Source organism: Mesoplodon bidens, assembly GCF_964165515.1.
Source record: "Mesoplodon bidens genome assembly, chromosome: 5".
Lineage (NCBI taxonomy): Eukaryota > Metazoa > Chordata > Mammalia > Artiodactyla > Ziphiidae > Mesoplodon > Mesoplodon bidens.
The window spans coordinates 89140794-89157174 of record NC_138161.1 but is presented as its reverse complement, the minus strand read 5'-3'; the positions used below and the strand labels follow the sequence as shown (position 1 = coordinate 89157174).

Below are 16381 nucleotides of genomic sequence, written 5' to 3'. Positions count from 1 at the left end.
CTTGGTAATATTGAAAGTAACAAATTGAGACCTCATCCCAGAACTGAGGTTAAATAGAATCATATGACTCCACCTATTGGACAAAATGGTGTACTCCTACTCCTTTTACCCATTATTAATGAATGAACTAAAGTAGCAGCAGCTTCACTAAGACATTGTGAAAGTCAGCTGGAGAAAAAATATTTCAGATGATTACTTGATCATCACAGATGGAAAAAAAAAGAAATTAGAAAACTTATTTTATCTGTTATAGGACAACCACTAAGGGAATTTCTTATTGCACTTTGTGTTTTAAAAATGTAGTAATTCCTGAAAGAGTAGATCTACATTCACTGCTTATCAAAGTATTTCACAAATATTTGTCGATTTGATCGTGTCTGCACAGAATGTCAAGATTTTTTCTTTTTTGGCTGCACTGTGCAGCTTTTGGGATCTTAGTTCCCCAACCAGGGATCGAGCCCGTGCCCCCTGCATTGGAAGCATGGCATCCTAACCACCGGACCGCCAGGGAATTCCCAGAATGTGAAGATATTTAATTAACTCTCTGGAATTTAGATGGGGGAAATGAACGACCTTATATAGAGTAGTAGAGAAAAAACTAGTTTCTGAGAATAAATATGCTTATTACAAATTGGAAATCAAAAGACTTGAGTATTAGCTGACTATTATTAGGTTTTAATTAATTAGTTCCTATCCTACCTTGTTTTGATTTGTGTTTGGTTTATTTTACAAATCAAGTAGTTTTTCTATGCCTCAGTTTCTTCACTTGCAAAATGAAGGTACGTTAATACTCAGAAAAGTTTTACTAGATGCATGATTATGTGCTCAGCACATTGATAGATATACACTGGAAACACATAGTCCCTGATATTGGAGAACACACTCTTAAGAGGAAATACGGAAAGAAATCATGTTACTATGAGGCAATATGAACAATATACCCCAGCACATAGAAGTATCAAGGAATGGTAGCCAGCTGAGCCCCAGAAGCAAGTGGAGTTGTAGTCAAGGAGAGCTTCCTGGAGAAGGCAAACCCTCAAGTAAAGTTTAAAGGATGAGTGAGAAATAAGGAGCGTGGAGGCTGAGAGGGCACCTCAAGCCAAGACTACCAATGGATTTGTAAGGTGATATTATATATAGGTGGGGCATTTGACAATACCAGGGCTCTTGGGGCTCTTAAGGGAATCTGAATCCTACTAAGTGTACAGAGCAGGATCCCAGAGGGATTCTAATCTTGCAAAGTGGGGCGGTAGGAGAAGCCCCAGAAGTGTCCCAGCAGGCCTGCCATGGGCCATCTGGAAACTTGGTTTCCCTTTTGCTGGTTGACAGCTGACGTTTTAGTTCCAGCCTTCCAGGGAGCAAATACATTGCTTGGGTTTAATGTCGGGCTGGCATGACCTCTTCAATGGAGTACAGTTTTACTATATTTATCAAGTAAATCATGAAGAATGACAAAATCATGACTTTTTAAAAGTAAGTATTTGAATGGCAAGAAAATGGTTTATTTTTATATTTATTATAATTCCTTACCTGTTTGTTTCTGGCTTCAAAAGAACCAGTTTCCCCTTAACCTTTAAATGGCCTCTAAAGACTTGGTGAAGTTCTTAAATGAATATATCTTTTGTCTTCACAGATACAGGCTAGTTCCAAAGGTTTATTTTCCTGAGCAAATTCATGATGTTATACGTGCCACAAAGTACTTCCTGCAGCCAGAAGTCTTACACAAGTATTCAGTTGACCCAGGCAGAATCGGCGTTTCTGGTGACAGTGCTGGTGGGAATTTGGCAGCTGCCCTGGGCCAACAGGTAACAGAGAGCCCTGAGGGGCTGGTGGAAGGAGAGCATGTGGTAATATTCAACAAACCAACAGATCGTCCACTACGCATGGTAAAGGCCTAACTGGGTGGGCTGGTCACTTGGGGGCCAAGTAATTCAGATGACTGCACTTGGCAAGCTCTCAGAGATCTTTTGAAGTAGGAAGAGGGGTCATTGAAAGAATTGTAATCTCTGAGTCCTTGGAAGGGCCCTGATTACAATTAAGGTGAGTAATGTGAGAGGAGGGCTAACATTTTAGAGGGCTCCCTTACTCCTCAGGGATATGCATGGAAATTAAGTATCTTCTGCTCCTTTTCCACGTTGGACTTACAAGATAATTTTGCTTAAATTCCAATTACTAAGATTGTTTCCTTAAACTCTGAGCCAAATTTAAAAATTTTAAAGTGTTTCCCAAAGGTTTTTTTTTTTTAATATAAAAGAAAGAGTTAAATGGTTCATCCACTTTAAATGTTACAAAACAAGTTAGTCTGAGCTTTAGCTGGTTAAATTCTTTGAAAACTGTCTAGCTCTAGTAGCATCCCCAATTTTGGGCAGCTGTGTAGACTCAAAGATAAGTACATTTTCTTCCTCTTCTGAGTTAAATAATTTAAGAATAGCATCTCTGTCTTCTTACCTCCAAATTTCTTTTGGCATTCCCAAATAGCATCTGCCTTTTCATTTGTGGCATGTCCTGATTTCTTCTCTTTTGCTATAAATAAAGAACTTTGTCCTCCGCTTGGCATCGGTGGGTTTGCTATCCACACATCCAAAGCGGTAAGAAGAAAGTCTTGGTACAGTGGGGAGAGCCTCATGGGCTTTAAAACTGGACACAACCAGGTTGGAATCCAGGCCCCGCTGTGAGAGCTGTGGGGCTTTGGCAAGTCCTCTCACCTCTCTGAGCCTCAGGAAAATGAGGCTCATGCCATTTGATTGCAGGGCTGTTGCCAGGATTTAGTGATATGAGGTATATACAGTTCTTGGCACACATTAATAATACTATTAACTGATCATTTCCTCCTGCTTTTACAGAGCAGTTACATCTTTCCTCAGGATGGGTTCTAAAGTGCGGTGTGAAACAAAATTGTATGGCTGACGTTACCTTGAAGATTGTTTAGCTGCTTGTGAAACAGTGACCTAGTTAGCTGCCTTTTAGATGTTATATAAAAAATATATCATTTTAGTCACTAGAATTACACAATGAGGCAATATATTTGCCTTTTGGGGAGGCCAGGGGGAATGGAGTTCTGCGGGGTGGGGTGATTCATTCACATTCCATCTCAACTGCACTCTCAGGCACATGCTCATTGTGTAGAATGGAGGGTGCACTGCCAGCACGATTTAAATTCTCACCCTCTCACCAGCCATGGGGACTAATGGCTCATGAGAGGAGATACCCTGAGGTCCTATTAAAACACTTTGGAGTCCCATCACCTGTTCATTTAGCTTTTCCTACCCATCTACTCTGGAAGAGTCAGACTAGTTTTTTCTCCCTAGTAAGCCTTTGTCTTTTGGGGCCTTTCAGGGAATACAAAACTAAACAAGATTCACCCATTATCCATCTATAATACCCAGCCAGGTGAGTATTATGCCAAAGGATAGATACAAGTAAAGTGTTGATGGGGGTTTAAGGACCTAAGAGATCATGTACCTTTGAAGTGTTCACTCAGAACTATGAGTTGCAAACATCACACCTTTCTCAGTAAATATCCAGCAGCTTGAAGGCTGGTGGTAGTTGTGGCGATGGGGAAGTATTTATTTTTTAAACTACATTCCTTAATACCATGCCTGGTAGAAATGTAACACTTACACCCCTTTGACTGAGTCAAGGTAAAGCACTGGGCTACTTTAAAAGGTATGGTTTCTGTAAAAGAAGCCACTCAAAATGAAATAATGTGTTCGCTTTTTCTTCTCCAGTTTAATCAAGATGCCAACCTAAAAAACAAGCTCAAAGTGCAAGCTTTAATTTATCCAGTTCTTCAAGCTTTAGATTTTAACACACCCTCTTATCAGCAAAATGTGAACACCCCCATCCTGCCCCGTTATGTCATGGTGAAGTACTGGGTAGACTACTTAAACGGCAATTATGACTTTGTCCAGGCAATGATAGTTAACAATCACACTTCACTTGATGTGGAAGAGGCTGCTGCCCTCAGGGCCCATCTAAACTGGACATCCCTCTTGCCCGCATCCATCACAAAGAACTACAAGCCTGTCATGCAGACCACCGGCAATACCAGGATCGTCCAGGAGATCCCTCAGCTGCTGGATGCCCGCTCAGCCCCACTCATCGCAGACCAGGAAGTCCTGCAGCAACTCCCAAAGACCTATATTCTAACCTGTGAGCATGATGTCCTAAGAGACGATGGAATCATGTATGCAAAGCGTTTGGAGAGTGCAGGTGTGGAGGTGACCCTTGATCACTTTGAGGATGGCTTCCATGGATGCATGATTTTCACCAGCTGGCCTACCAACTTCTCAGTGGGAATTCGGACTAGGAATAGTTACATCAAGTGGCTGGATCAAAACCTGTAAAGGAGTGAAATTTCTAAAAGGCTTGAGCCCCTCTTGATCTCCTGCACCTGCTCTGGAAAGACATTCACTCTTTAGTTGACTAATTTCCCCTCATTACTTGAGTTATGGAATCTCTATTCCCTGCAGACTTTATGTTAATTTAATTTTAAAAAATGCTTTTGAGTAACATAAGTGCAAAAACATCTGAATCTGGTTCTCTAAGTGAGCCAGTCTCTCTGTTCTGGTTTTAACCAAATTACTACTAACACCCACAGCTGCCGAAAGCAGGGCTAGGAGCTGGAAATAGCTTTGGGTCTTGCCTCGGTCAAGAAGTTCTTTTTAGAAGAAATTCTACCAGCTGCAGATGACCTTCAATGAGTAAAAAGAAAATGTGGGCTCTTCAACTTGCTAGAGTTTACTTTGAGTTAAGAGCAGTGTTAAATGTGTTCACTTCAAGGTCAGTGCTGGCTACCAAGTGCCCTCTGTTCTTTATGGATGGATGGCTTTGTTTCCTGTGGGAATTTTGGCAGAGCTCTTCTAGCAAGGACAAGTTTCTCAAATGACTTTCCTCCTTTAGAGTGTTAATTTTATGTGATAGCTGTCTCTAAGTCCAGTTGGATTATGATAATACTTGAAAGTTACTTTCTACCACTATTATTAGAAAATATGAGGCTGCATGCACTGGATATCTGTACATCGTTAAGATTTTTGGTTATGCCACCTCCCTGGGGGAGATCTTTTGAGAGCAAATTAATTTAGATTTAGAATAAATTTTCCTTTACAGAACAAGTAAAAACAGACAAATGAACCAACCTATTGTTTTCATAATGAATACTTCTCACGTAAATTACCAAGAGTGGTGTGTATATATTTGGCATAGTCAGAAAAGAAGATACATTTAATATTAAAATTATGAACAATACCTTTAGAGGGTCTAGTTTATTCTTGAAAACTCAACTTTTTCACTTACATGGCTTTAAAATGGGGCTATTTTGGTATATATAATGTACTGTATTGTTTATTTTTTTAAGTTATTTAATGTTAATATATATAGCTAGACAAGATTTTTCAGAATAAAGTCAGTAATGAATATTAAAAATAATGATTTTTTTAAAAAACTACCTTAGGGTTTAAAAAAAACAACTTTAGAATTATATCCACATGTAATTTTATGGAAAGAGGTAAAATACCTATTAATATTACTATATATAAGGCCTAAATATTTTGATGTTTATATGCATATACAAATCACAATAATTAGAAACTATGACTACACCTAGTAAAGTCATCTAAGTTTATAGTTCAATAACTTAGACAAGACACACATTTGTCATTTCTGCTCTCTGTGGTCGGAGGAACTACTTCATACTCTTCTGGGTGAGACCCTTCATTATCGCCTTCCAGGTAGGTCTAAAGTTACAATAGACCAGGCTTAATTTCATGTGAAGACTTCACTGCCTGTGGGACATCTTTGGCACAGGAGGAAACTCCAATTCTGATCTGACTTGTGTACCTTCGCCCTCCCTCCTACCACTCTTTGTACTGCTGCAATCTGTGCTACTTTCAGGGACTGCAGAGAGCAGCTACACAGCTAAGTCATGATACAATAAATTTATCAATGGAAAGAAAGTAGAGCCTTTTCGCTCATTTGAAAGATGGGTATTTCCTACTTATGAGGATGAAATAACAAATGAAAATCTACATGTTTATTTTTCATTTATTATTTAAGTCAGGAGCATTTTATGTACAAGACAGAAGTAAATGCAACAGTGAGTATCTGTCTGTGTGCCTGTGTGTGTATAAAAATAATCATACAAATTAACATGCTAATGGACTCAGGCAAGTCACTTACCGTCTCCGGGCCTGTTTTCCCTCTCCTCTAAAATCAGAGAATTGAATTACTTAATCTATGAGGTGTCTTCCAACTATAAATTCCAACCATTTTGTCAGACTGGAAAATTGTATTGGCCTCTTCTTCAACAGTGTTTTGTGTGTGTGTGTGTGTGTTTGTTTTTGTAGGTCGTTATTCCATATACACAGACAGGTACATGATCAATTTTTTCTCCTAAAAACATGGGATTTTAGTTCTTACTCTATGACAGCTACCCTCCTCATTTAATACTATTCTTTTTGATGCTATTTGAAGGAACCAATGTTTTGACCTTATTTTGAGGTTACCCACCTCTAGGAAAGCAAAGAAAATATAATACATGCACAGAATTCCTTAAAATGGCATTTCACCCCCCCCCCAGAATTGTGAGCCAAATCTTGTACTAACTACAGACAATGAATGATTCTAGGTCTGCAAAGGGCTCTCTCAGATGAAAAGAGGGGGTGAAAGAAAAAAGGGGTCAAGCACTGTTTCTGATGAAGCATCTAAGTTTCATTAAAGCTTTTATTGGGAATTCCCTGGTGGCCCAGTGTTTAGGACCCAGCGTTTTCACTGCTGTGGCCTGGGTTCTATCCCTGGTCGGGGAACTAAGATCCCACATGCCGCACAGCATGGCCAAAAATAAATAAATAAATAAATAAATAAATAAAGCTTTTATATATGTGAAAGTGACTTGCACTATATCCCACCTCAGACCTTTCTTGAAGGTCTTCCTTGAAATTTTCCTTGGTATAATAATTGGGAATCATGATACACAAAAACCACTAGATACAAGAGAGGCTAAACCAACCAAAAATCTGAGTGCTAAGAATTCCTCTGGGAAGCATACAGAGTTTATATTGAAGATATTTTGGCTTGGAATCAGTTTATTTTGTTTTAATTTTTGTTCTTATAAAAAATGTTGGGCTTCCCTGGTGGCGCAGTGGTTGAGAGTCCGCCTGCCGATGCAGGGGACACGGGTTCGTGCCCCTATCCCGGAAGATCCCACATGCCGCGCAGCGGCTGGGCCCGCGAGCCATGGCCGCGGAGCCTGTGTGTCTGGAGCCTGTGCTCCGCAACGGGAGAGGCCACAGCAGTGAGAGGCCCGCGTACAGCAAAAAAAAAAAAAAAAAGTTTATGCTCTGCAGATTGATTTTTTTTAAGTGTCATGGCTTTGTTTTGTTTTCCTATTTTAAGAAAAAATGGATAGTCATTTTATAATATCGTTGTTGTTTGTGAAATGTGACCATAAATATATGACGAAAAAATCTTGAAGTGCTACAAAATATAGTGAAGTGTAAATTAGTTACTGTTTTATCATTGATTTGTGAAGAAGTTAAGACTGTTGTATATCTTGGTGGATATAATATTTTATGCATGACCTTTTAACCTTTGACTTTTTGCTTATTTCTCACTGCAAAGGGGAAGGCAGATTTTATGAAGGATTTCGGTTGCCAGTCTATTTTGTAAGATGAAAACCCACTGTAGAGGTAGGAAAGTATAAATCTGTCTTGATTCATGTTTGTAAATAAAATGTCTCCATCTGGAAATGTGCCTCTTTCACTTCCCCTCATCTCATTTTCTGGTTCCCCCCTCTCTTTCTCTTGGTATCTTAGATCCCTAGCCACAATTCAGCCCAAATCTTCTGCCCCCTGGAGTCCTCCAGCTGCCTTTCAATTACTGAGAGGCGACTCAGTGGCCTCTCTGATGACATCCATTTCCTGTCTGGATACAGTATGTGCTGCTCTTACTGGAAACCTGCCTTGGACTGGCTAGAATATTCATAAAAGTTAGGCAGGCCATGAGACAATTTGGGGACTTTCCATACACATATTAGGAAGGGTTGATCACAGTGCAAATGAATTTGGATTTGAACTAGTTCAGGCAAAGAAGTTTTGATACCACTGAAAGCAAGTTTTCACATTGACTCTGTCATTACAAGCAAAGCTAATAATTTCACGCTTGAGTTCATTATACTTAGTTCACTTCAATATCAGGAATTTGCAAAACTTTTTTTTTCAAAGTAAATTGTTTGTGTTGGTTCTAAATGGTCACATATGTGTGGGTAAATTAGATTTTCCTCTTCAATTAGAGTTATTTTCATCTTCTCCAACAAAACCTCTGGTGTGTGGCTATATTTTGCTGAAGGGATGCACTAATGGTTCCAACAATTCTCCTTTAGGGCATTTAAAATGTACTCTGTGTGTTTTAATATTGTTTTTTTTTTGTGATTTTCATTCTTTTTTAATCCCCCCATTTAAAAAAAAATAACATCTCATATTTTCCAATGGATCCCCTATTTAAACATCTAGAAGATACTGATATCAGCACCATATTTCCCAAATTTCAGAAATTGAAAATGTAAATATGATTTCCAGTAGGCATATATGTACTGTTCAGCCCTGTCACTTAGCATTTTGTGTCATTAGAGAGAGAAGCTGGTGACATTTTGTGTCTTGTTAGAAATGTCCCTACCAGATTTTCTCACCACTGGTCTTTCAGATTGAGAGCTCCATCTTCTCACATAGGCTGCCTACCCAGACTAGCTATTTGTTACTGTTTTTCTGTCGTAAGTATAGAGTGGAGTTTTCCACCTGCTACTTGACATGTGGCGTTGTAGTAGGTGGGCTGTAGAGGCAGATATGAGAATCCAGATGGCTCCTGTTAAGCCAGACATTAAAGAGTTGCAAACATGTAAAACAATGCCACACTTCTCACTCGTTTGTGTTTGGAAAATTTAGTGATTTTTTTTCCCCCATAGAATATAGCTTAAGGTAACGTAATTAAGTACATGAATAACTATGTTTACAATTTCTCAGTTTTAATTCCCAATACAGTAAACATCAATAAAGTTCATATGAACAGAAGCTATTTGGGGTCCTCAATAATTTTTAAGAATGTAAGGTCCTGAGACCAAAACGGTCAAGAAGTGCTGTTGTACAACATCATCTATGGCAAGCCCTGTATTCTGTGCTAGGCTATATAGCCAGCCAATGCTGACCTTATCATCATGGAAGACACAAGCCATATTTCTCTTACCTAATACTCTTCCTTCCACTCAGATGCCCTTTCTTTGCCCTTCCTTGTCTTCCTTTGCCAGCCTGCTCCAGGGAGCCTTTCCTAACTCCTCCCTCCTCAGGATATTTAGGTGTCCCTCCTCTGGTCCCACATTGCACTCAACACGTGGCACGTAATTGGCTATTAGTGGGTCTGACTCCCTCACAAGACGGTGGGATCCTTGATGTGGGGTCATGTCAGCATCACTTTTGTGACCCCAGTGCCTGACACAGTGCCTCTCACAGAATAATCGCTCAATAAGTCTTTGCTGAACAAATGTTCTTATGTTGATACAATTAAAGCATAGTGTTCTTTTCAATGGTATGTAAAACTATGCCTGGTGCTATTGTATATATCTGCTTATTTATATTCTTAAGACACAAATCTGTTTGTTTTTATTTTTTTCCCCCAGCAGATGTTTTCTTTCTACTCATGCATTAAAGACTTACTTGGTCAACAAATGAAATCCTGGAGCCCATAGAGTATTTTTAAAATTCAAGGCAACTGCCAGCAGAGGGCACTCTTGAAAGTAGATGGCATTAGCCATCCTCCACGCTGCTGCTTATGTTTCACCTGGAATTTAAAAAGAAGATTTCCCAACAGCTTATAAAAGGTAAATAAAAAGGCATGCTATATTTAATCACAGAATAAATTAAACTGAGTATTTTTTTAAATAGACTTTAAAATCCTCATAAGTACCTAGAGAAAAAGACTGCATTTTCAAAACAAAGAAAAACAAAACTAAAAAGCACTCACATTGATTCTTTGTTAAAGCATGACTCACCTCTCTGCCCACCACAGTGTTTTGTCTTTTTTTTTTACATGTTTTTATTCAAGATAGGTATTTGCCATCCATTTGGAAAAAGGCTGACAGAAAAATGGTGTTCTACATTTTTGAAGGACCATTTAGTACAGCGGGAAATATAGGACCTTCATCTTTTGTTGTGCACACTGGCCAAACCCAGCACCCAGCACCAGATGAATCCTTAGTTGGGAAGAAACTACCTTTGAAAACAATAAGTAAGGTAGAACTAGATGGCCTTCAAAAACTAAAGCACATTTTCACTTCAAACAACATTCAGCAGTGACATTTTCAGTATTGCCATACTTTTTTAAATTTTTAAATTTTATTTATTTATTTATTTATTTTTTTTTATTTTTTTTTTTTGCGTTACACGGGCCTCTCACTGTTGTGACCTCTCCCGTTGCGGAGCACAGGCTCCAGACGCGCAGGCTCAGCGGCCATGGCTCACGGGCCCAGCCGCTCCGCGGCATGTGGGATCCTCCCGGACCGGGGCACGAACCCGTGTCCCCTGCATCAGCAGGCGGACTCTCAACCACTGCGCCACCAGGGAAGCCCTATTTATTTTTTTATACATCAGGTTCTTATTAGTTATCCATTTTATACATATTAGTGTATATATGTCAATCCCAATCTAGTATTGCCATACTTTTAAAAACAGATATAATATGTTCCATGGTTAAGGGAAAAAACCTTGCCACTCAGCTCACATGGAACAGAGTAAATGGCATGAACTAGAATTTAGGAAACCACAATTCCAGTTCCAGCTCTGCCAGAAATTTCTCAGTGAATTTAGGTAAGTCTTTATTGGTACCTTGGTTTCCCCATTTTAAATTTATATTTATCTAAACTTTTTTTTAACCTCTTTATTGGAGTATAATTGCTTTACAATGGTGTGTTAGTTTCTGCTGTATAACAAAGTGAATCAGCTATACGTATACATATATCCCATATCCCCTTCCTCTTGCATCTTCCTCCCACCCTCCCTATCCCACCCCTCTAGGTGGTCACACAGCACTGAGCTGATCTCCCTGTGCGATGCAGCTGCTTGCCACTAGCTATCTATTTTACATTTGGTATCTAAACTTTCTTACTCCATGGAAATACTTGAAGCAGCTTATAATGTAAAAATACAATGAAATAGAGATATAGAAATAGGAGCTTATAGCCAAGGAAAAGAACAAAAATATGCCAAATAGAAAAATCAGTTGTGGTTAACTTCTGATTTGGCTCTGAGTCCCCTGGCAGTTGAGGAAAAAAGTAAAAAACATGATTAGTGATTTGGCATTTCTGTCAGTGTTTCTGAGGCATTCCAGTTTCTTGGGGTTGATGGTCTTTCCCTAAGACTGAATTTTAAAAGAAAATCCCTCCATGTGACTTAATGGAAAATCTCTTCAATTATTTTAAAGCAAATACAATAGGAACTCTCACATAGCTATTTATTTAGTCAATTTCAATGAAAACTGAGGACATGATTTTAAACCTCAGTGTATCCATATGTTCACTCAATGAAAGTTAATAGTGCTTACCTTACTGCCTGCCTCAAAGAACTATTTAAAAAATAAAGCTAAAGAAGGACATTTTTTTTTTAAGTCATAAGTTTGTTAACCTGAAACAAATAGGCTGCCAGATATTTCTCCAGCAATGATGGGTTTATTCGGGATCAGCAGAGAATTGCAGTTCAGGGTCTGCGGCTATGGTGATCCACATGCAAGTCCCAGTATGGCAGGGAAAGGAGAATACTTCTACGGAGAGGAAAAGGAAACTTGGGAGGACTATTTAGTAAACAACGAGTCCAGTGGCTTTTCACTGGTTGAGTCCTTGTGGGGAAGAAAAGGAGGCTGTCTTCTTTTTGGGCTCTACTATCGCCACAGGGCACAAGAGCGCCCCCTTCTGGTCTCCCAACTCTATTTGATTGGGGTTCCTGTTCATTTTTTGCAAGTTAAATGTTAGATATTATTAAATGTATTCCTCTAGGTATAGTAATAATAAGGTGATCAGCTTTCTGTTCTTTTATTGATGCCAAGAGGGAAAAAATCAGGGGGCATTATAGGTAAGGTATGTAAGAAAATGATTAAAGGTTATACAAGACACTTAACTGGTTACCTCTGGGGAGTGAAGATAAGGGTCCTAGGGGAAGATCTTTTTCTCTACCTTGCTTCCCTCTGAAATTTTTGAATTTTTTATAATGACTATGCATTATTTAATATTTAAAAAGCATAAAAGAAAAGGCAATCTACTCATAAATAATATCTATACAATCTAGGGTATGCAAAATAATGCCAAATATCTATTTATATTTCCTTTTAGTGGTGATTTAGTTCATCTCTTTGCAAGTCATCTCTTGCAAGAAACAGATACTCATTCAAGCTAGCTTAAGTAAAAAAGGGAGGTTTATTACAAGGATACAACCAGAAATCTTCTGTACATCCAAGATAAGAAATGAAAGAAAGCCTGCTCTCATGGAGCTTGGTACAGAAAATTCAAGGAGCCAGTCTTCTTCCTCTGTCTCTCAGTGTATCTAATTTCTGCTTCTTTCTTCTTATCTTTCTAAATAACTAACTTCTCTCAGCAGATAGGCTTTCTTGGCTTGCTTTATGAATCCATCATAACTTTGTATGATCAAAAGTGACCATCAATTCTGGATAGGGTTAAAGTACCCACTACTGACTTTCTAAAATGTTTATGCCTCTTAAGCCAGCACTTGTCAAATGTTAATCTGCATTGGAATCACCTGAGGATCTTGTTACAACACAGATCCTAATTCAGTAGGTCTATGTGGGTCCTGAGAACCCTAGGTGATCCCCTGATGCTGCTGGTAGGCAGACCACACTTTGAGTAGCAAGGCCTACTAAAAATAGCAAGTGCATATTTCTTTCTTTCTTTATTTTTTTTTGCGGTACGCGGGCCTCTCACTGTTGTGGCCTCTCCCGTTGCAGAGCACAGGCTCCAGACGCGCAGGTTCAGCAGCCATGGCTCACGGACCCAGCCGCTCCGCGGCATCTGGGATCTTCTCAGACCAGGGCACGAGCCCGTGTCCCCTGCATCGGCAGGCGGACTCGCAACCACTGCGCCACCAGGGAAGCCCACAAGTGCACATTTCTGAGAGAAGGAATCTGATTGGTGGCTAGCCAGCCAATGCTTTGGGTTGGATGCAATCATCTGGCCTGGGATAACTATATGACATGCCCGCTTAGCATGAGCTATGGATGGAAGTAGAGCCTCAGAGAAAGTGGGGAGGCACCTCAAAACATAGACATTTTACTCTTGTCTGCATCTAAAGTTGCCACAAACATGACCCAGCTACATACAATAGAAAAATCCTCTCTCCCTGTTCCCAGTAGGTAGCAATCTAAAGTCAGGTCCAAAGTAACTCTGGTTTCTTCAGAGCTCACAACTTCATGATGAACATTCTTCCTTCAGGTTTGTTGCTGTCGGTTCCAGCTGTGGTTTCTCACCATTTTGAACTGATGGCATGATCAGTGGTTCCCAAACTTGAGATTCTGATTCAGTGAATCCGGTGTGGGTCCTGGGCATTGGGATTTTGAACAAGCTTCACGGGTCATTCTGTTGCATCATTGCACTCCAGTCTGAGACCACTAAACTGGAAAAAAAAAGTCCTTTCCAGTGGAGTGGTGGGTGGGGGAGTGGAGGATAGTGTCCCTAACATTAAAATGTATGGGTAACCATATGTTACATCAGTGTTTTTCAAACTTTAGCATGTATTAGAATCCTTTGGAAGGCTTGTTAAAACACAGACTGTTGCCCAGATTGCTGGCTCCCAAATTTCTGATTCAGTAGGTCTGGGACTAAACCAAATAATTTATATTTTTACAAGGTCCCAGGTGACACGGTTGCTGTTGAGGCTGCACACATTGTGAGGGTCTCTGTGTTATATGATACCACTACTGATGATCACCTACCTCACAATCCTGTGAGTATAGGATTGGTGGAAAGAGTGCATGTAAAAATTTACGGAATAATTTAGAGCTATAGAAATGTCCCTCAGTTGTCAGTGAATAACAGAGGAATGGATAGAAGATGGTTTCCATTCAGCTACTGGCTAATTTTTAAGGACCTAAGATAGAAAGGCCAAACTCACAGATGCATTATATTCTCTCTGCACACGAGGTGTATCAGTCAAAGAGTCCTGGCACGTGAGAGATAGCACATTTAAATTGGTTCATTTGAGAAGCATTTAACAAAGTGACTCTATACAAAGATGTGGGTAGGGTTTAAGGAAACCAACAAGAGACAGGCAGTACTCTGGGGCTGGTAGCAACAGGGAGCTGTTATCTAGCCCTAGTAACACAAAGGAAGGAAGTAATCCCCCATTCTAAGAGAGGGTGGCTGTGTGAAGAAAGCCTGGCATCCACTGTGTCTTTTTTTTTTTTTTGGCGGTACGCGGGCCTCTCACTGTTGTGGCCTCTCCCACTGCGGAGCACAGGCTCCGGACACTCAGGCTCAGCGGCCATGGCTCACGGGCCCAGCTGCTCCGTGGCATGTGGGACCTTCCAGGACCGGGGCACGAACCCGCGTCCCCTGCATCGGCAGGTGGACTCTCAACCACTGCACCACCAGGGAAGCCGTCCACTGTGTCTTTTGGTGGACCATCAGAGAAGGAACCAGGGGAATAAATTCCCAAAACGTCATTCTTCTTCTGCCCTCCGTTCTCCTGCCTGTGCCTTCCCTGTTCTAAACTGGAAGTGAGGGAGCCCATTCACGCAGTCCATATCAGTCAGACTCTGTGGGCCCCCAGCAGGATAGAGAAGGGTAGAGAATGGATCTGCAAATAGAAGACACGCAACACACAGGTTCTGTAGGCTGAACCCCACATCTAGTGCTTTTGTAGCCCAGGGTTTAGTAGCAGAGATAAAAAGGAGAGGTAGATGTTTTCCATGTCAATTTCACACAGGCAGATTTTAGCTCTTTATGCTCTCTGAAGTAATTATACTTAAAAAAATAGTAGAAATGATATTTAATTTAGGATGGCACTTAGCAGAAGTAATAGGTGTAGCTGTATTATGACATCTAGCCCTAGTGGTTACCCTGGCTCAAAATTTGTAAGCACAGTAACTAACAAAAAATACACTACTAGCCTTTCCTTTTAAGTATGAGTTTTAGGATCAAATGATTTTTCCTGCCTACTTCAGAGACATAGCTTTGGCTTATAGTAGGCAACAAAAGGACCTCATAAACTGTAATTCCAACATTTATAGGGATGAAGACTTCACTTAAACTGTCAGTTTACTGGTCAGTCAAGAAAGAGAATTGTGCTTCTCTTCTATGGCTAATGAGGACTGTTCAGGCACAGAAGAGACACAAGGATGGTACATTCAGCAAAATATTGGGTCTCAAAATACCCTCTTCTCCCGTGGTCTCTCATTGATTCATTCATTCATTTAATAACAGCTGTTGCATCCCTCCTAAATGCCTGGCCCAGTTCCAATCTCTAGGGATCACTGGTAAACAAAGCATCTCCAGGCTTTCGAGGAACTTGCAATCCTGTGACAGAAATGCAAAAGTTAATGATATTCATCTAATTATGAAAATAACTAGACATGTTCATAATAATCCATGGTTTACCAAAGCAGTTTTTTTACACATGTTATCTTACTTAATCCTCATTCAACTTGGGAAGTAATTTTAATTGTCCTGATTTTACAGGTAAATAACTGAGACTCTGAAAAGATGGGTACTGACCAGTGATTGGTGGAGATGGAACTGAATCCCAAGTCGTAGGACATACACCTCTGTGCTGGGCATTGCTCTGTAATTGCCATCTTTGTTTAAAAGCCAAATACACAGGAAGGGTAAAGTATCAAGACAATTCCAAAATATAAGTCAACTTTAAGCGTGACAGGAATAGAACACCTTGAGAGAACACAGAAAAGAAAGTAAGTATGTAATGAAAGTTGGCCTGGAAAAGAGGAAAACAGCATAAAAATAGAAGATGAAGTTCACCAACAGGCAACAGTCTCTGCGTTATAACTTCACTCAGCTCTGGCCCTGTTACCTACACAGTCTCCATGACTGCTGCCCCCAAGATTCATTTCCAGGCTTGAGTCTATAACCAGGTCAATTATAATTAAGCTGAATTATTTGTCTAGCTTTGCTGAGAGGGAGTGGGATACCAGGTTAATGTGATAAACAATGTTCTATCTGTCCTTGTGGTCAGCATTTGTTCTTTTCCTTGGGGCCATAATGAATTTGTGCCCCAAACAGCACATGAAGTTCTATGTAGCCAATTGAAATGCCCTGTAAGTAGTCCCAACAGCATGTTTTGTTTTGTTTTTTTCCCAGTTTCCAAATTGGCATGGCCTAAAA

At 40.0% G+C, this 16381-nt stretch overlaps 1 protein-coding gene across 1 annotated transcript in view; it reads left to right on the top strand.

The window, feature by feature from the left end:
- The window catches only part of NCEH1 (neutral cholesterol ester hydrolase 1), a 64736-nt gene extending 58782 nt beyond the window's left edge, over positions 1-5954 (top strand). The window contains exons 4-5 of the mRNA XM_081234673.1: positions 1634-1805; positions 3729-5954. Of these exons, the coding sequence (XP_081090799.1) occupies positions 1634-1805; positions 3729-4346 (790 nt within the window). The 3' untranslated portion in view covers positions 4347-5954. The remainder of the gene's footprint in view (positions 1-1633; positions 1806-3728) is intronic.
- The last annotated feature ends 10427 nt before the right edge of the window (positions 5955-16381 follow it).